This window comes from Mirounga leonina, unplaced genomic scaffold (assembly GCF_011800145.1).
Source record: "Mirounga leonina isolate KUSES-001 unplaced genomic scaffold, KU_Mleo_1.0 Mir_95, whole genome shotgun sequence".
Classification (NCBI taxonomy): domain Eukaryota; kingdom Metazoa; phylum Chordata; class Mammalia; order Carnivora; family Phocidae; genus Mirounga; species Mirounga leonina.
Genome location: NW_023270865.1, coordinates 10,747,907 through 10,767,939, shown reverse-complemented (window position 1 = coordinate 10,767,939; position 20,033 = coordinate 10,747,907). Strand labels below are relative to the sequence as shown.

The window sequence follows — 20,033 nt, the reverse complement described above, 5'->3', positions numbered from 1 at the left end:
TCTGAAATCGTTTTTTGTTCTCCAGCATCTTCTCAAATATATGGTAATAGTGTAGCATGTGGGTATCATCGAGATATGAGTTTATTGCGTTTGTCTTTCAAATGTCACTCTATTCTGTGTCTATGTGTATCAATAATTTTAATATAAGGATTAATAACCCCTTAATACTCTTTGGATAAAAATTTCTCTTCTTCACATTTACTTCGTATACTGGAATGTTTGAAGTGAGTAATATGGAATATAAAATTAGATCTTAGAGATTTAGACCATTGGTAACCTTGACTCTGATCTACTTAGGATTTGACAGTTTTAATGAATTTGGTTGTGATTCATACCCAAGTAGAATGAAGGATAGGTGGAAAATAACACACCCTAGGGAGGTAGAAAATGTACATGTATAAATTAAGTAAAAATTATCTATGTGGGGCACCTGGGTGGCTCCGTGGGCTAAGCATCTGCCTTCCGCTCAGGTCATGATCCCAGGGTCCTGGGATGGAGCCCCACATTGGGCTCCCTGCTTAGCAAGGAGTCTGCTTCTCCCTCTCCCTCTGCCTGCCACTCCCCCCTGCTTATGCTCTCTCTCTCTGTCAAACAAATAAATAAAATCTTTAAAAAATTATCTATGTTAGGGATTGGCCAACTATCCTTACCAATGACATTGAATCCACAGACAAGAGTTGTGCGAGGAATACATATTAGATGCAAATTTATTGAACACCTACTATGTGCCCTGTGTTCTTCTAGGTGCTATGGATAGAAGGGTGAATAAAACAAAGACTTCCATTGCTATGGAACTGCATTCTAGTGAAAAGAATAAATTAAAAAAAACCCCAGAAATATGTGGAATATTAAAACAGTCTGTTTAACAACTAAGACTATGGGAATGAAAATTTTATTCACGAATATGACTAATATTTGAGAAGACTTCAAGTCCATAGTCTGTTGGAATAGGGGGGTCAATAAGGGAGGAGAAAAAGAGGGAGAACAGTGATAGTCAGTGTAATTATTTAGGATTTTGTCTGCAGATAATGGAAGCACCACATACGACATTGCTTGCATCAGACTGAGGTTTGTGTGTCTCTTACATAAAAGGAGCTCCAAGGTTGATGAGAAGCTCCACCTCATCATCAGGGACCCACGCTTTTGTCTGGCTCACTTTTCTGTCTTTTCCAAGTGTGGTCCTTCTCTCCCATAATTCCCCTACCATCCAGTGCTGCTACTTCTCATCCAGGAAAGTGGTTCTCAGACTTGGCTATATGCTGGACACACCTAGGGAACTTACAGCCTGGTTGGATCAGACTCTCTTGGAGGTGGGACCCAGGCAGGCATGAATAGTTTTTAAGATCTGCTGGATGACCCCAGAGTGCGGCCAAGGTTGAGACCTACTGAGGTTGAACAGTCCTGGTACTGCACTTTGCTGCAGAGGAGGCTGGGAGATTTAGCATGGTAACCGGGCAGCTCTGTGTCGGGGAGAAATGGGGTTCTCCATCCAAAGAGAAGGAGAAAAGACATTGCAAGATCACTATCGGTTTCTGTCTCAAGAAAGAAAAAGGGAAGCTGGGTTAACTGTGTGAGAGATTGAAAAGTGGCTTTCAGAGTGTCCGTGTACAGACGTGTAAGCCCTAACACACACACACACACACACGCACACCACACAAACACCAGCAGGTCGACATGAGTGAGTGGGAAGTTGGGAAGAGACCCAGGAAAGGGGAGGCTAGAGAGAGAGCAGGGGTCGTCATATTTGAAAATTGAATTAGTTGTATGGTCTCCACCAATGTCCCTGTAATTGCTCCATTTTATATGAAAAACCAGAGAGAGTCCCTGGAATAGGCACAGAAGGTCAGCAGAAAGAATATTATGCTCTTGGCTGTAGCAACAATGACTCGAATTTTATTACTTTAGAAGTTGGGTGCAGTCAAGTCTAACACCTGATCTGCTCCTCAGATGACACGTCTTTTCCCACCTCTCTATGCTCTGGATCAAAAAAGAGCAAGTTGAACAATGTCCAATAAACAACGATGAATTAGTCACTTGGTAGTGACTTTAATTTTAAAAGCCAGCAATGGGGGCGCCTGGCTGGCTCCATCAGAAAAGCATGTGACGCTTGGTCTCAGGGTTGTGAGTTCAAGCCCCACATTGGGTGTAGAGATTACTTAAATAAATAAAACTTAAAAAAAAAAAAAAAGCCAGCAATGTAATCAAAGTGCTAAAGAAATAGGTAAAAATTAGGATAAAAAAATCTTTTAGTTGGAAAACAACAACAATAAAAAGAAAACACACAAAAAACCCCCAAATGCTGAACGTATTTTTCATTTTAGGTACAATATGCCATTCAAGGCCCAGATTCAAAAGTGGGTGCAGTGCCTTTCTAACTCAACAGACGTCATTGAGAACTGGATGATGGTGCAGAACTTGTGGATTTACCTAGAAGCTGTCTTTGTGGGAGGAGATATTGCTAAGCAGCTGCCCAAGGTTTGAGAATTTTCCTTAGGATTTCATCAGGGTTTTAACTTAGAGAACTATCTGCTAACTAATAATTCCTTTAAAAATGCAATAATATCTCAACTTCTGTTGAGCCACACCCTCCCCAATCTTTTTGTTGTTGCCATTGAACTGTCTTTCAAAGAGAGAGCAATTGTGGAGAAGAAAGGATGTGAATGCTAGAGAACTGTGCCATTTTGTAGGAAGCAGAGGGTTAAGAAAACAAAGGATGAATGCCTGCATAATTGATATGCTTCTTCAGGTAATTTGAAGGTAGAATTTGGAATAGTGTAGAATTATGGAGTCGTTATCTTGACAATGGTGGGATAATTTGTTCTGCTCCTTCTGACAGTTTAGAACAACCCATGCTGTACAATATACCCAATTATATCTGCACTGGAGAACTGGGGGGTGGAAACAATCTCCAGAACAATAAAAGGCCTTCTTCTCGAGATTGTGGAGCATGTTTCTCTCATCAGATTTAAATATCTCATGGGGAATATGGAGTGTAGTATTTCAAAATTTTTATAAAAACATTTTTATCAAATCTCAAGAATTCTTATTCAATTACCTTAAATTGTTTGCAAAATTATAATGTTTTAACGATACACTTGAGTTTTAGAAGCACGATTATGTTGCGTGTTCTCTTTCCTCAGGCTTCCTACCTTTCCCCGTGATGAGTTTTCAATTTCATTATAGAGGACAGATCTTTTAGCTGATGTATTTTTCACCTACTGGTGAAATGTATCCACACATTGAAATTTTAAGTATTTATTTTTGCTTTTATATTTGGGAATGTGTTTCTTCCTGTTGGGTGGAGGAGAATCTCAAATTGGACTTAATAGTGGAAACTTTTCACATACAATATTGAAGGAGCTGGGTGGGGTGTCTTGCTCTCATATTTGATAGTATATGCTTCTTGGTAAACTATAGAAAGTTTTAGGGAAGAAAAAAATTATTTCTACTCTCTCAGAGTAATCTCTGCATTTTCCATTTTTTTCTGAAAAAAATCCATATTCAAAAATTTCACAATATTAGGGTTATACTGTAATTAATTTTGTACCTTATATTTATTTATTTTCAAAGATTTATTTATTTGAGAGGGAGTGTATGCAGGTGGGGGGGGCAGAGGGAGTCTTTTTTTTTTTAAGACTTTATTTATTTATTTGAGACAGAGAGAGCAAGAGCAGGGTTAGGGGCAGAGGAAGAGGAAGAGGGAGAAGCAGACTCCCTGCTAAGCAGGGAGCCCAATGTGGGGCTCAATATAGGGCTTGATGTGGGGCTTGATCCCAGGACCCTGAGATCATGACCTGAGCTGAAACCAAGAGTTGGAAGCTTAACGACTGAGCCACCCAGGCGCCCCGAAGAGTTGGAAGCTTAACTGACTGAGCCACCCAGGCATCCCCTAATTTTGTGTCTTATTTTTAAATGTTTGCTTTGTTTTCTAGATATACAAACAATTCAGTGCTCAGAGTAGAAAACTTGAAAAACAGAAAATTCACTTTATTTAGAGATAACTGTCAAAAATGCTTAGGAGTGCTCTTTCCTCCCAGGCTGTCTCATATTGTATTTTCATTTCTGTATCTGTCTTCTTTTAGTTAACATAATGGGGGTACCTTCTGTAAGGAAGGGGGTGGGATGGTGCAGAAGAATTGAAATAGAACACGTGTGACATTTCAGGCATGTATAGTTGGGGTATCCGGACTGGTCAGAAATCTGGCCTCAATGGAAGGGTGTGTGAGATGCTCTGTCCTTGAGATCACAGATGTGTCCATGTGTGTGTTGTTACCTCGTTCTTGTAGGAAGCCAAGCGCTTTTCCAATATTGATAAATCTTGGGTGAAGATTATGACTCGGGCTCATGAAATGCCAAATGTAGTTCAGTGTTGTGTTGGAGATGAGACCATGGGACAGCTCTTACCACACTTGCTGGACCAGTTGGAAATGTGCCAGAAATCCCTCACTGGGTAAGTTAACTGGTCCTGTAAACCTCCCTTAGCATCCTAGAGATGAATGGGACCAGAGGGTCTAGACAGCATTAGGCACATCGATTTTCTTTTGCTAAAACTTAGTTCATGTCTGATGTTGCACAGATAAAACTGGTAGCTTGGCACCTCATGCTCTCTGCAAGCCCTTGCTGGATTTGTCCTGATGTTGGAATAATAGGACTTAGGGCTTCTTCCATCATTGGGACAAGATCTTGCAAACATTCTCAAGCAGCTCTTGCTTTTTAAAATTAATACACCTACTTTTCTGATTTTCTTCTTGGAAAAACATCTGAAGAGGCAAAATATTTCATTATATGCAACCAAGAACAATATGAACAGTGTGATGTACACAAGTAGTCAAGATTATACAGAAACGAGGCTTCATACACCTATCAGTACACACACACACACACACACGTGTGTATATGGAGGCTGGGTGAATTCCAAGAGTAACATATTTTTCTTTTCCTTTGGCAAGTCAAGATCAAATCATGGGAGCAGAAATATGTTAAATAGTAATATTGTAAAAACGGTTAACTACACATGCTTTCGTTTATAATTTATTTTTATTGAGGTATAATTGACATATAACATTATATTAGTTTCAAGTATACAGCAAAGCCACTTGCAAGCAAATCCTCCAAAATATATTTTTAGAAAAATAGACTCTCAGGTATGAATGATTCGATATGCTTTATAAAATTGTTGAATGAAGTCAAGGGACTGTTGCAGGTCATTTGACAAAAGAAGGATTTTGTTTTCAAATGGTTGATGATGTGCCATTCTTTTTAACCGTAATGATTAGCATGAGCAGCTGTGTGGCAGTACCCCTAAACGTTCTTGGATGGGGAGCTGGCTTGATGGCCATGCAGTCTACCACCAGACTCAGGCGAGAGGGAAAGAGGAAAAGGACTAGAATGTTGGAAAGACTGAGGGCACGAATCCCTAGGACATCATGCAGGACTCAGTTACCTCTGAGAAACTTGCTGAGGAGTCACATCTCTGGTCTACCTGCAGCTGAGTTTGTTACTTTTCTTTGCTTACTCCTCTCCCGCCTGCCGTTTTAGGCACACACTCATGCACACTCCTTTTCTCCTCTTTCCTTTTTCATTCTTTTTTATCATGCTCTACTCTGTCACTTGGCGTTTCAGCATTATTTTATAACTCTTCAGAGGAAAAAGTCGACTCTGAAATTATTCACAGTTTTTTCTGAGCTCCTCATGGCTTTTGATTCTGTTCCCGAGAGGTTATGGGCCAAAGTGTGTAGTCCCGGTCTAAACACTGGAGTATTAATGTTTACACAAAAGAACACTCTTCCCAGCTGATGAGGATCTGCATCAATAGGAAAGGACTTCCTGTGGTCAGGAATAAATCGTCTTGTTTACTCTATCACAGAGTTTTGGTCATCACGTTCCACATGCCTCCTTTCAGCCTTGACTCACTGGATAGACAACATTACCTGGTTCCTCATCAAAATCAGACTAGGTTACTGCGAAGGGGACAAGTAAGGGGGAGGAATTGGTAAGAATTTATGCTTACCAATAAGAATAAGGAATTCCCTATTCTCACTAAAGAGTAAAGATCAAGCTTCTACGAATAAGACGGATTGGGATATTTAAAATAAAATTGGCCTTTTTAGAGTAAGGAAAGTAAAAAGCTAAAACAACATGAAACACTCTGAGCATAAAAGTAAGACTTTAGGAAAATAAGGGGGATGGAAACAGATTCTTGGAGAGCCTTCTCCTGCCCGCTCTCTGAGGCCAGACTTTGTGCTTTTTTTACATGCCCAAAGGGAATAAATCCAAATTGCCAAAATGATCGTTTGTAGAGTGTATTTTACCGAGTATTTCATGAGTATTGAGAAGGAAGATTATATCACACACAGAAAACTCGTCCATTTCAGTTACTTTAGAGGCACCTTACTTCCACAGTCTGCCTTTCTGTCTCCTTCCTTTCTTTGCCTCTTTCAGCCTCTGAAAAATGTCCTCTCTTTTGTCTTAAGGAATTTAACTCTTGCCCTCATGCTGGGCCTCCCACTCAACAACACACAGGTCCAGCATTTGACTAAGTATGGGCGGCCAAGCGTTCCCCACGCGTGGCCTCGAGGGCACCAGCTTACTCGGCCTCTGGTCTACACTGTCCTTAGTAAATACCTTCTATGAAGAGAATCTGCCTCTTTGCCATAAGAATATTTCCCCCATGATTTTACACAGGAATGAAACAATAATACACATGACAAGGAAGGAATAGAAATTAAAAGACAAAAGTTTAAGAAGGATTTCTGGTAAGATTTCAAAAAGAAATTACAATGAGAACTGCAATAATTATATTGAAGTATGCAAGGAAATGAAGTTACAGAGGTATTGATATGAAAATAACAGAAAAAAATATATCCATAACATTAAGGAGTCACCATAAAATAAAGCAAATAGAGAAACGAAAGCACAGTTGAAAACAGGGCAATGACAGGAACATTCCCTGGGTTTCAGTAAATCCTGGAGCAGAGAGCAGGTCCAGAGCCCCTTCGCACAGTTTATTCAGAGCTGGATTTTGCTTCTGCTTCGGTGACGGATTCATTGCATTCTTTAAGATACAATTCCTAGAATGAGATGCAGCCTTTCACTGACACAGCCCCATGCTTGCAAACAAACCTAACCTCCCCCCAAACTCCTTGTGTGTAATTGCTCCTGTCCTCTACCAAGAAAGTACAGGATTTTCCAGACAAAGTCAAATGTATACCTCACACTTGTGAAAAATGAAGAAATTCTCCTCTCAGTCCTGGAAAAAAAAATTTGTTTCTCGTCCAAATATGGAATGCTACTTGGCAAGATGAGGAATAAAAAAAACCCAAGACATTGAACACTATGTGGGAAAATTAGCTTGTCTCAAGATCTTTCCCGCCTTTCCCCATCCAGATTAATTTATTTCTAGAAAGGTCCGCTCTCTGTGTTTATGCAGTTTCTCTTTGCCTCTCCCCACGTAGATACTTGGAGAAAAAACGACTGTGCTTTCCTCGGTTCTTCTTCGTCTCAGACCCTGCGCTTTTGGAGATACTGGGGCAGGCATCAGACACACACACGATACAGGCCCATTTGCTGAATGTGTTTGACAACGTCAAAACCGTCAAGTTCCATGAAAAGGTTTGCCTGATTCTGATTGCTGGCCTGCGCTTGCCATCTCTTAAACCTCCACTGTCTTTATGAAATAGCTCTCTGGTGTGTACAAAGCGTGACTTTCCTGTCCGTTCGTGCTCTCAGCTAGTGATTAAAGACGAACTTGGGGGCCCCATTTGCCTTCAGAATTGTGTGATTTCTTAATCTCCAAAGTGTAAATTTGGGTAACAACTAGTTTAAATATGATTAGGAATGCATTGTGCGTGGCGTTCAGGGTTTTGCATGCCAAGCTAGCTGTTGAGAAATTCGACAAAACAAAGAAACCAATTGTTCAGAGAATAATGCCTTCACTAAACAGAATTACCACAGTGATTGGGTTGTTTTCATCAGCTTTCAGAAGTTTTTGGCATGATCGCCGTCCCTGTTTCTCATCATGCTTGATTGAATCCTTTTTATTTTTTAACACTTCCAAGAAGTTCTAGAATCATGGAGTTGTGGGGAACCCAAGAGAAGCCATTCAATGTGAGGATAACTCTATTGGCACACCTGCCAGGAGATCCTGCCTGATCCATCCCTTCACCCGCAGTTCCCTGAGAGAGTGACCCTTCTGGTTTGACAGTGTGTTCCGTTGTCCCCTGGGGCTTCCTGTAAACCCCTGGTGCCATTCATTTATTCATCCTAGCATGCAGTTTGCACTTGCTGAGCAACCTCCGTGTGCCAGATGGTGTGCGTAACACGGGAGTACACAGGCCTTGGGGAACCGTGCTCAGGTGGGGTCCATCTAGAGCGCGGTTGCTGCAGGGGTGGGCCTATTGCATTGCAAGCAATCAAAATCAGTCATGTAAGTTCCCGCCCCTGGGTATGTGCCAGGCATGGTGCTCGTCCTGGGGTTCCAAGGAAGAATTTATCATAATCAATACTGAAGTCATTTTTATGCAGTGCAGCATTCGTCAGAAATTTGGCAATTAAACAGTTGATAATTATTGAATGGCTGTGCTTGTGTTAGGCACAGAGAGCGTGGGAATGCTGTCAGGGAGCCTTCAGCTGGTGTCAGGGGTGTAAGGGAAGGCTTCCTGCAGAGAGCATGGTGCTTGAACTGGTGTTTTGAAGTGAAACATAACCAGGCAGGTGGGGAACTGGAACATGGCCCATTCAGAAGGAAGGGCAGGCACAGGGGTCTGAAGGTGCGGGCAACCCGGGCTGTCAGAGTGTGGGTGTGTGAGGGATTGTATTGGTTTGCTAGGGTTGCTCTGGATTGACAACAGAAATGTATTCTCTCACAGTTCTGGAGGCTGGAAGTCTGATCTAAGATGTCGGCAGGGTTGGTTCCTACTGGAGGCTTTGAAGGAGAATTTATTCCATGCTTCTCTCCTAGGTTCTGGTGGCACTTGGCAACCCTGGATGGTCCTTGGCTTAGACACATGTCACGTTGACATCTGCCTATGGCTTCACATGATATTTTCCTTGTGTCTCTGTGTCTTAATTTCCTTCTACTTGTAAAAACAGCAGTAGGTGTTTTTAGGGACCACCTTCATCTTAACTTGATGATATCTACAAAGACCCTATTTCCAAATAAGGTCCCACTCACAGGTACTGGGGCTTAGGACTTCAACATATATTTTGGGGGCACACATTTTAACCCATGAGAGGCGGTGATGAGCAAAGTGAAAAGGGGGAGAAGGAGACATGGACCAGATTCCACAAGGCCAAGTGCATCACACTACAGAATTCCACTTCGTCCTGAACATGACAGAAGGCGCAGGAGGTTTTTACACAGAGAAGTGACCTGATTTGTGTTTCGGAAGGATGCTCTGGCTCAGTGTCAGAGGGACAATAGAAGGCGGTGGGGGCATGGAAACCTGTGTCAGAAATGATTGTGCAGTTAAGATGGAAAAGGCTGAGCTGCTACAAGAAAGCCTTGATGAAGGAGGGCGGGCAGAGAGGAAGGGAGGACAGTGTGGACTTAGTGGTTTAAAATCATCGTTTCTTGTAGATCTGCTGGATGTGTGTGTTGAAAGAGGTACTGAATTACACAGGAATTTCTCCCTGATGCTTTGCTCAAATCCTCCTGCACTGGGATTTCATGGTTCTAGAGGAAAGCTTCTCACCGTCTCCTTGTACAGTGAGGACAAATTAAACTTCCTCATTTTTAGCCACCGTTCATAGCAATTACGTCTTAAAATAAATAGCATTATTTTTTTGTTGTTGTTTGTTCTTGCCATAACGTTTTCTACAACCAGGGGCAGATCCTGTTTTTGTGGGCCTTAACTCTTATAAAAGGATAAATACAAATCTATGTTCAGGACTTGGAAAGGGACTGTGTAAGTGACAGGCCATGGAACGTCAGTCTTATGGGCTTCTTGGTAGACCAGGTCTGTCTACAACTAAGGAGGGTTCATTAATACAGTCCTAAACTGGGGCCCAAGGGAACGATATTCCACTTACCAAAGAACAATAATGACGACAAACATTTGTATTTACTGGATAGTTTGCTTTATTTGATTTACTTGTCATGAACAGCCTGTGAAGTGGGTAGGGAAGCAGGACAGGCATGGTTTTTAATGGACTAGTTATAAGCAGGAAATTTAGTCTCAGAGATGTGTCCTCTACCATTGTGTGGTCAATGAGTGTCAGAGTAACATTTGAGCCTGTATTTTAGTATATAGGATGCTATTCTTGCGAGGCCATACTGCATGGAACCTGGGGTAAGAGGACCAGATGAGGAGCTGGGTTTGAATCAGAAAATGTTATGTGCCTCCAGGAGCTCCCTGGCACAGCATTTTCTACAGAATTGGACTTACCTGGTAAGGTGTTTGCATTGATCATATTGACCTGGACATTGTCAATGTCGATTGGTAAGCTTGCCATGTGGATGACAGCTGTTACGGTGTCCCATTTCATTTGGGGAAACTAGATGTTTTTTGATCATCACCTTTGTAGTGAGTATTTCTCTTAGAAAACAAGCGTTCCCCTCTCAGGTATAGACTATTGGGAGTTGATTCAGTATTCCCTTTTAGATTTCATGGGTAACTACTTTTTGTTGGCTTGAAATTGATTTTATATCACCTTTTGCCTTTTATTTTATAATCTATAGCTTAACTTCCTTCGGGAAGAATAACATTGACAAGAGGGCAGCAGAGGATTCATTCTTTATATGAATATGGCTGTTTTTTTTTTTTTTTGGCTTCTACCACAGATCTATGATCGCATTCTGTCAATCTCCTCTCGAGAGGGTGAGACTGTTGAATTGGATAAACCTGTGATGGCAGAGGGTAATGTGGAAGTTTGGCTTAATTCTCTCCTAGAGGAGTCTCAGTCCTCCTTGCATCTTGTGATTCGCCAGGCAGCTGCAAATATTCAAGAAACAGATTTCCAGCTGATTGAATTTCTTTCTTCCTTCCCTGCTCAGGTCAGTGTATTGAAATTGGAAAGTATTTTCTACAGAATAGTCATTTTAGATTTCATACATTGTCTGTTGTAGGTTACACAACTGGCTATAATTTAAGACTGGACCAGAATTAAGATTTTCATGAGGATTTCTTAATATAGATAAGCTTAAATGTTTCAGCTACAGATTATTTGGTTATATATATATATATGTCTTACGTAGGTTTTATATACATACGTTTTCTTTATATTTTTTAACTTAAAAGGTTTTTTTCCTACTGAATCTCTTTAATAAATAAATCATAAAAAAGTACTGAGTGTATGCTTTGCCAGAAAGACAAGAAATCTATTTTAGCATTAGAATGCAGAAAATGATGTTTTCTTAGCCATTATGATCAATAAAGATTTTGTGAGTATCTACCATGTGTAAACCTTGTGTTAGTTCAAGGAAAACAGGTTTAAGACATATTCTTTCCCTTCCAGTAACTTTAAGTCTATCTATCAAGGAAATATGACTTTAACAGTAAATGATTTAAAATTACAAGGAAAAAATTGTGGACACATGATGAGGCTGTATGTATGTAATTGCCAGGTGAACAGTATGAAAAGAATTTCCATAGGTTTCCAAACAATGAATCAAGTTGATGTAATCAAGAATGGCCTTACATTTGCATAATACTCGCCATTATTTACTGTATTGTAATTTCTATTTAAATATATTAATATGCCATACACACTCATAAAGCCTTTTTTGTTTCCATAAGGTTGGATTATTGGGAATTCAAATGATATGGACACGGGATTCAGAAGAAGCCCTCAGAAATGCCAAGTTTGATAAAAAAATCATGCAGAAAACCAATCAGTCTTTTCTGGAGCTCTTGAACACATTGATAGGCATCACAACAAAGGATCTGAGTTCCATAGAACGAGTTAAATATGAGACTTTGATTACTATTCATGTGCACCAAAGGGATATATTTGATGACTTGGTAAATGCTTTATAAATGCTATGGCATATACAGAAAAACAAATACTAGGTACTATCTGTGTTTACCCACTGGAATTTGTTTGAATGAATTCAAAGAAAAGGTTAGATTCAGGCAAAAGGTCATCTTCATGATGAGACATTGTTGGTCAGATTTTCTTTTTCGGTCTTTAACTGAAATTTCAGTCCCATTTCGATGATCTCTGCTAAGATGTTATTGAGCAACTTGACTTCATTTTAAAAATTCTTTATGCAATCATCATTAACACTAAACTGCCAGGTAGCATCCTGAAAAAGCTTGCATTTGTCTTGTGCTCCTATAAGTTAGTAGTTAAAGATTACCAATTTATTATTATAGAAAAATAAGTAACACTGCTGGTAGAGTGGCTTTGTGCTTCCTCTAAGGCTTTTGATAAATCCTATCTTTAACAAGTTTTGCTATCTTTTATGTCAATGATTGCCAGTGGCCTTTCCTAATATGGTTGGCGACATTCAGGTGTCATGCAGATTTTTGCCTTTAAAAAGAGGACAGAGTGGCAAACAGAGTTTAGTAGCTATAGAAGACAGGAAGTGTGAAAAGAAATGAAATTTGTCCTCTACTCTAAAATAGAGCATTAGATAAGAGGCAAGAAGGTCTTATTTTCATAATAATTTGCTGGATCGTGTCTCACCCCATTATGTAAAAAAGATCATAAAAGATTGGTTCTGATGTGTTGGGAAGAAGCTCTTTCAAGCTGCTGTGTTCTAATCTCCTCTCTTAACAGTTAAGCACACCATTTGCTTCTCTGAGAAATAAAGGGCTCTGGATAATTTTAGATTTATTATTTGTCAAATAAAACTGATTAAAAGGGCTTAAAATTTTGGTTAAAAAATTCAGGCAAAAGTATTGCTGGACAATAACCTGCCATTTAGATGTTAGACATTTTGGCCTGCTGCAAATCCTAGGAAAAATAATGAATGGATTAGGAAAAAACAACCCAACAGTGTACTTTGTCATAATCATAATAGATGCCTTTTTCCCAGTGAGATTGTTTGATTCTGTCTTTGTATGCCAAAACATGTTTTTTGTGGATGATACCTTTTATGGTTAGGACTGTAGTATGGGCATTGAAGGGTGCAACCTGAGAAATGGAATATCTTACTATTAAAATATGTCCTATTATTTAAATTGGTGGGCACAATTAAGGATTTCTCTTGAATTTTTCTATTCCTGTATCTTCTAAAGTATCCTTTCTGCTGATCAGTAAATGAATGGGTTGGATGATGATGTAGTTGACATCTCTGAACCAGTTGGTTTGTCTCTGAGTTCCATTTGCATCCCATTATGATCTACATGAATGCTAATGTGCATATTTAATACGTGGTTCTCATCTCGACTTTAACATATATCTTTTGCATTTCAGTGTCATATGCATATCAAGAGCCCTACAGATTTTGAGTGGCTGAAACAGTGCAGATTTTATTTTAACGAAGATTCTGACAAGATGATGATCCACATCACAGATGTGGCTTTCATATACCAGAATGAATTTTTAGGCTGCACTGACAGGCTTGTCATAACTCCACTCACAGACAGGTGATGGAAGAATTCTGTGATTCCACAACCTCTCTCCCTCCGCCCCCTCCCTGACATTTTAGTTCTCTTGAGTTACTCAGGGGATTTCTGCCTAATGTCTCTTTAGGGTTTAGAGGCTCTTTTATACCAAAGTCTTTGAAATTCAGTATTTTTAGCTTTACACATGGGTCTTTGCTTGGAATTTAGGTTTGTGACTGAAATGCTTTGCTTCCTTTGCTTTCATTCTTAGACAGGCTAAGTTTAAATGACCTCAGTGGACATCAGATGGGCAAGAAAAAGAATTAATTGCCGTGTATCAATAAGTGCAAATCACATTTGGCCTCGAGGCCTGCTTTGCAGACAGTGGCACCTGCTGTTATTAGAGACAGTTCAGATGTTTTTTTTAGCAGGAAAGAAATTGAGTATCAATACAGGTGAAAAGTGATGGGGAGGATGGTGGCCTGGGCATCTGGCGCTCTTAGTTGTCCTCTGCTTCTTATGCAGCAACTGTGCTGGCCAGAGGCTCCTTGCGCCTTCCCAAGACTCAGTTTCCTCATCTGTAAGATGAACGAGGCCCCAAGCATCCTTCCACAGCTCCTAGTCTGTAATTCCCTTAGTCCCTTTTAAACTTCGGGACATGCACTAATGGTGCAGATGCTCTGTTCGGGGATGCACTGAATACCTGTTTTGGACAAAACGACCTGAGTGCTAAAATCTGTATTTGGCCTGAGTAGAAACTGAAGTTGAATCTCATTCATTTTCATGAAGTGAAGCTCAGGGCTATTCGATTAAAAATATTCTCAGACAAAACAGAAAAGTTTGACATAATAATCCTGTTACTCCTGTGCTGCTCGGCTGTTCCTTCTGCTCATTCATGATGCTAAATGCAGTGCTGACTTTCAACGGAGAGATTGTATTGTCACGCTCCCCCTCTCCATCCTCTTTCCTAGTCCTTCTAATGCCTGGATTGAAGATGATTTACACTGGATGTGCTTGGACGTCCCTTTGAAGTGTTTGTCTTTGTTCTGAAGTGCAGAGGTGGCTAATCACAAAATGTGACAAATTCCTTGAAACGTCTGTGGGTCAGGCAGTGATCTCCCACCTTCTGTCTTCTCAGAACGCCCCCCCCAGCGCTCCCCTCCCTCCCTCTCTGGGGAAGACCACCTTTCCTGTTTGCGGGGGAAGGTGCTGTCCCAGGAGAGACCACGCCCCCCCCCCCAAGTCTGCTGACCGGGGTGCCTGCCCTCGTGCACTCAGCTCTCCGGATGGACCTTCTATGGGGCCCTCAAAAGCCAACATCTCCACCAACAGTGCTTTTCTCTCTGGGAACATCATCAGTTTCCACCTCCGGCTGGATCATCCTCATCAACTTACAAATCTGCTGTAATCGCTACCAGAAAGAAAATCCTACAGCAAACCCTCTGGGTTTCTAACCATTTCTGGGCTCCCATCAAAACTCCTCAGAAGCACCTGTTCCTTTTCTCCTATTTTATTTTGAATTCACTCCAGTTCGGCTCTGTATTCAGTTTCTGTTGGTCCCATAACAGGGCACCACAAATTTGGAAGGTTGAACAACACAAATGGATGATTCAACAGTCTGCGTGTTAGAAGTCTGACACGCGTCTTCTTGGGCTGACAGCAGGGGTCAGCAGGGTTGTGCTCCCTCCTGGAGTCTGTAAGGCAGAACCCACTTCCTGTGCTTTGAGGTCGTTGGCAGAATTCTTTTCTTGGCTGTGGAGGGCCCACGGCCTGTTTCTTGCTGATTGTCAGCTGAGGGCTGTCCCCAGCTTTGGGAGGCTACAGTGTTCCTTGGTTCATGACCCCGTCCTCCAACTTCACAGTCAGCAGCGGTGGGCTGAGACCCGTTTGTGCATCGACTCTCTCCTCTGTCTTCAGTCCTGTGTCTGACCCAGGCTTCTGCCTCCCTCCTCCCTTCTGAAGGACTCATGAGATTAGATTGGGCCCACCAGGTAATCCAGGATAATCTCCCCTCATGAGGCCTTTGACATTATAGCTGCAAAGTCCCGTGAGTCATTTGAGGGAACCTGTTACAGGTTTCAGGGGTTAGAACGTGGATCTCTCTGGGGGGCCGTTATGCTGCCTCTCACACTCTCTGCCCTCTCTGGGAAGGTGCCATGCAGATTTTCATGTTGCTCAGTGCACTGGTCATTATTCATTCTCATCTTTCCCCACCCATCAGACAGCACAGGTTTGCACAGGTGAGCACTCTCTTCTTTTTGATCCACTTTCTCCACACAGCTTCCAGGACACCACGCTCTCCTGGCTCTTCGTACTCTTCCGGTTGTCCTTTCATACCCCTTCTTCTGGCTCCTCTTTATCGTCCTGGTCTAAACGTAGAACACGCCAGGACTCTTGTCCATCTATGTTCACTGCTTAGGTGATCTCCATAATCTCTAGCCTGGATTATTGCAATAGTCTTTTAACTGGTCTCTCTGCTTCTGCCATTGAGCCCCCTGGAGTCTATCCTCAATTCAGACGCTGGGATGTAAGTCATATTCTGTCACCTCTTTGCCACAGTCCCTCCATTGTCTTTCTATCTCACCCAAAATAAACGCCGATGTCCTCATGTTGGCCTGTAGGGCTGGGCAGGATCTGGTTCCAGCTATTTTTCTGTTTCTTTTTCCTCATTCAGCTCCAGCCACTTGCTCCTTGGCTGTTCCTTGAACAGCACACTCTTGCTTCAGAGCCCTTGCACTTGCTGTCCCCTTGACCTGGAACTCTTTTTCCCTTTAGTTCTAGCATAGCTTGCTTCCTCACCTCCTTCTGGGCTCTGCTCACATGTCACCTCAGAGGGGTCTTCATACCCCCCACATGAAGTAGTGATCCCCACATCTCTTGCCCTCCCAACCAGCTTCATTATTTGTTTCCTACTTTTTTTTTTAAAGATTTTATTTATTTATTTGAGAGAGAATGAGAGAGAGCACGTGAGAGGTGGGAGGGTCAGAGGGAGAAGCAGACTCCCTGCTGAGCAGGGAGCCCGATGCGGGACTCGATCCCGGGACTCCAGGATCATGACCTGAGCCGAAGGCAGTCGCTTAACCAACTGAGCCACCCAGGCGCCCTCTGTTTCCTACTTTTAAATAACTTGTTTCCTTCCTTTAGGATGTCAGCTCAAGAGCTGACATGGACTTCCCATGATCTATTTACTATTCCTAGAATACTGCTGTCACATTATAGGTGCTAAATAAGCATTTCCCAAGTGAACGCAAGAAGTGTTTATTTTCAGAGTCACATCTTTGTGGTGAAAAATTTAAATAGTACAGAAGGACATATAGTTGAAAGTATGAGAGTAATTTTTTTTCTGTTTTTTAAAAACAACAGTTTATTTCCTTTCCTTCTAGAAATGTCTAGTGCTTGTGTGTCCAAATTCCTTTTAATTTTTACATGTGGGTATCAGATTATACAAAATTCTCTGCAGCTTAATTCTTTCACTATGTTCATTGTCTTGTACATCTTTCTGTATCAAAAAAAACTTGAGAACTTTAAGAGCAAAGTAGGTATCTGTAAGTATATAAATAGAAGTGATTCCAAAGTTTGTCTTAGCCTGTCTTCCCCTAAATGTTCATTTGCTTATTTTTTTTATCTTGATTATTTTATCTTGATTCCCCTTTTTTTGGTCAGTCACTGGGATTTCAAAGCGAGCTTTGCTGCCCTTTTACAGAAGAACTCCTCACTAAAATTAATACTTAAAAAATCAAAGACCAGAGGCATTGATCTTCTTGTCAGTCTTTTGCTCATTGCCCTGTGGAAATTCAACAATGTTGGCAGCTTTAGTCTCTGGGAAGTTCACCATCAGGTGGATGGAGCTGCTGATATTCCGGATGATAAAATAGTTGTTCTAATTTGCTAAGAACATACAGCACCTTTCTCTGAAAGCTCATGGTGTTTTTCGTGACCAGTCCTTCCTTCCACTCTGGGCACAAGTCATCCCTACTACACTGTCACTCAGGCAGAGGGCCGCAGAAATCAAAGTAGAAACTTCTCATCTGCTTGATAAGAAATGTAGATAGGTCTAAACAACATGCGCCTTTCTCCCAAGTATTCTTACAGCTTCCGTGAGTCACACTTGCATGTCGAGCCCTGGACTCTGCCCTCAACAGCTATGTGGTCTTGGCTAAGACACCTCACCTCTCTGATTCCCTCCTTTTGGAATCACTGTGTGGACTAGAGGTGATGGATGTAGGTACCCAGGCTGGGCACCCAGTAAATGTTAGTCATTATTATCGTTGCTATGACTCTGGTTTCTCTTAATCATCAATAACACGTTCTTTATCAGTGTTTCCTTTTGTTTCTCCTTAAGCATGTTCTATAATCAGAGTCCATAACTAAACCAAAGAAAAGAAAAAAGAAAAATAAGTTCCTGATATCTGTACCATCATTGCCTTAGGAGATTTTTTTTTTTTTTTTTTTAACATTTTAGAATCAGTACTGTTTAAGAATAGGAACTGGAAGCACTGTGAATGTTGGTGATGGATTTGCTTAAATTGAGTGCCATCATAAGACCTGGGTCATGGGGTTGGTTGTTGTTGGTTTAGCATGATGGTCACATTCTACATCTCTCTCTTTTTTCTTAAATCTCTTGGTGTGATGGACAGGAAGGAATACAATTTAATTTAATTTAATTTAATTTAATTTAATTCATTTTTTAAGTAGGCTATATGCCTAACTTGGGGCTTTAACTCACAACCCTGAAGTCAAGAGTCACATGCTCCATCAACTGATCAAGCTGGGTGCCCCCACATTGTGATCTCTAATTCCAGTAGCTGTTGGGAGAGGAGGAACCGATAAGACTTTGCAGCTGGGCTGGCACAAGACATTTATTTAATAAGCGTTCATAGAGTACTAGGTGCCAGGGTTTAGGTAAGTAGTTGGAGGTACAAGTGTGAACTAGACCCTGTTCCTGAGAGCAGAGACCTCAGGGCAGTCTGCTGGCGAGACAGAAAGCTGCAGAACTCATCAGTAAAGCACATAAAAGTCCAAACCCTGTTCCTGAATGATGACATTTTTGAAATCAGCCAAGAGACTGGAAAGGAAGGTAGGAAAGGGAGGAGGAGAGGTACACATACATCTAGAATACTTGGGAGCGTCACGTGAACATGGACATGAAGATCCATGCTTGTCTCTGAAAGGCAAGTCCTAGAGGAGTCTGGGTGCCAGCCTAGCAGCTGGGCTGAACCACATCAAGCGGAGGAAGGAAGGGATCAAGCTCCGGGCTTGCCCACTTATTTTTCATGTAAGTAGGATGCCTTTAAGGCACCTTAACAACTTGCCGCTGCTTCGGTTCAAATATAGACCCAAATGATCCCAGTTGTAAAGAAGGGTTTGCAAGACAGAGTAGCTGGGTGGCCAGAGTTCCCAGAGATTTACTGGCGGGGTGGACATGTTCTAGAACTGGGCAGCTTGAGGGTGTGCCGCTAGACAGGTAAGCTCGAGTCTTGGCTCTGCCGCCACAACCCCGAGAAAAGGAATCCCATCTCTGTGAGCCTTTCCCCTTATCTGTAAAATGAGGAAAACAACAGTACTTCCCTGCAGGGTTCTCCGGGCTTCCGTGAGATCATGTAGGTGGGGCACATCCTGTTAACTATTATTACTGAGACTGTTCTGCCAGGGATGATGGAAGTGCAAGACGAGAAATAAAACCTTGAATTAAAAGGCAAAATCAAAGTGAGCTTGGGTGTCCTCCTGAGTTTATACCTACTTTGTCTTCTCCATATCCAGGCTCTGTATACATTCAGGGCGAAGTCATTTACTAGCCTTTTTTAGGAACACACTTTCGATAAAATACAGACTCCAGAGGACCTCCAGTTGGTGTGCTCACTGTTTATTTCCACCCTTCATGCTGGATGATCACTTTATATCCTTTGAAATATTTTTCAAGTCCCGATGAATGCTTTATAGAGTTCAGCCACAGGAAAGCCCTAAACTGCATCACTCTATAGATTACCTCCTTTGACAACACAGGGTGATGCTGGGGGATCAAGTAATTCATCAGAGAGTTATCAGGTTAGTTTTTTCCTTCCCAGGCATTCTTGTATTTTCTTACCAGAATCTTTTATTTGTTAATATCATACAGTAAGAGACAGTAGAAAGTAGGTGCAGGTACAGTAGCTGCTCCCAGAAATAGATCGAAGGTGTGATTATTTAGCAATGTGTGATTCAAATCTTAAATCTCATGTCCCCAAGTACATCAAATTCTTCATTAGATTCAAGAGGGGATTAATCTTTTTTTTAAAAAAAGATTATTTGAGGCAGGGAGAGGGAGAGGGCAAGAGAGAATCCCAAGCAGACTCTACGATGAATGTGGAGCCCCGCACAGGGCTTGATCTTACGACCTTAGGATCACAACCTGAGCCAAAACCAAGAGCTGAATGCTTAACTGACTGCACCACCAAAAAGGCAACTAATCTAATGGTTTCCAATCTGTTCCATAGAATACTATTCTTCAAAATGTTGGTAGGTTTTTGTGAAAAAGTTGCCAAGTAAGTTTTGGAAATGCTGTGT

General features: G+C 41.4%; 1 protein-coding gene across 1 annotated transcript in view; it reads left to right on the top strand.

Annotated features, from left to right (window-relative positions):
• Window positions 1-20,033, top strand: part of DNAH5 (dynein axonemal heavy chain 5) — a 213,876-nt gene that overhangs the window by 58,852 nt on the left and 134,991 nt on the right. The window contains exons 30-35 of the mRNA XM_034998796.1: window positions 2,322-2,475; window positions 4,287-4,450; window positions 7,455-7,611; window positions 10,781-10,993; window positions 11,736-11,960; window positions 13,360-13,532. Coding sequence (XP_034854687.1) covers window positions 2,322-2,475; window positions 4,287-4,450; window positions 7,455-7,611; window positions 10,781-10,993; window positions 11,736-11,960; window positions 13,360-13,532 — 1,086 coding nt within the window. The remainder of the gene's footprint in view (window positions 1-2,321; window positions 2,476-4,286; window positions 4,451-7,454; window positions 7,612-10,780; window positions 10,994-11,735; window positions 11,961-13,359; window positions 13,533-20,033) is intronic.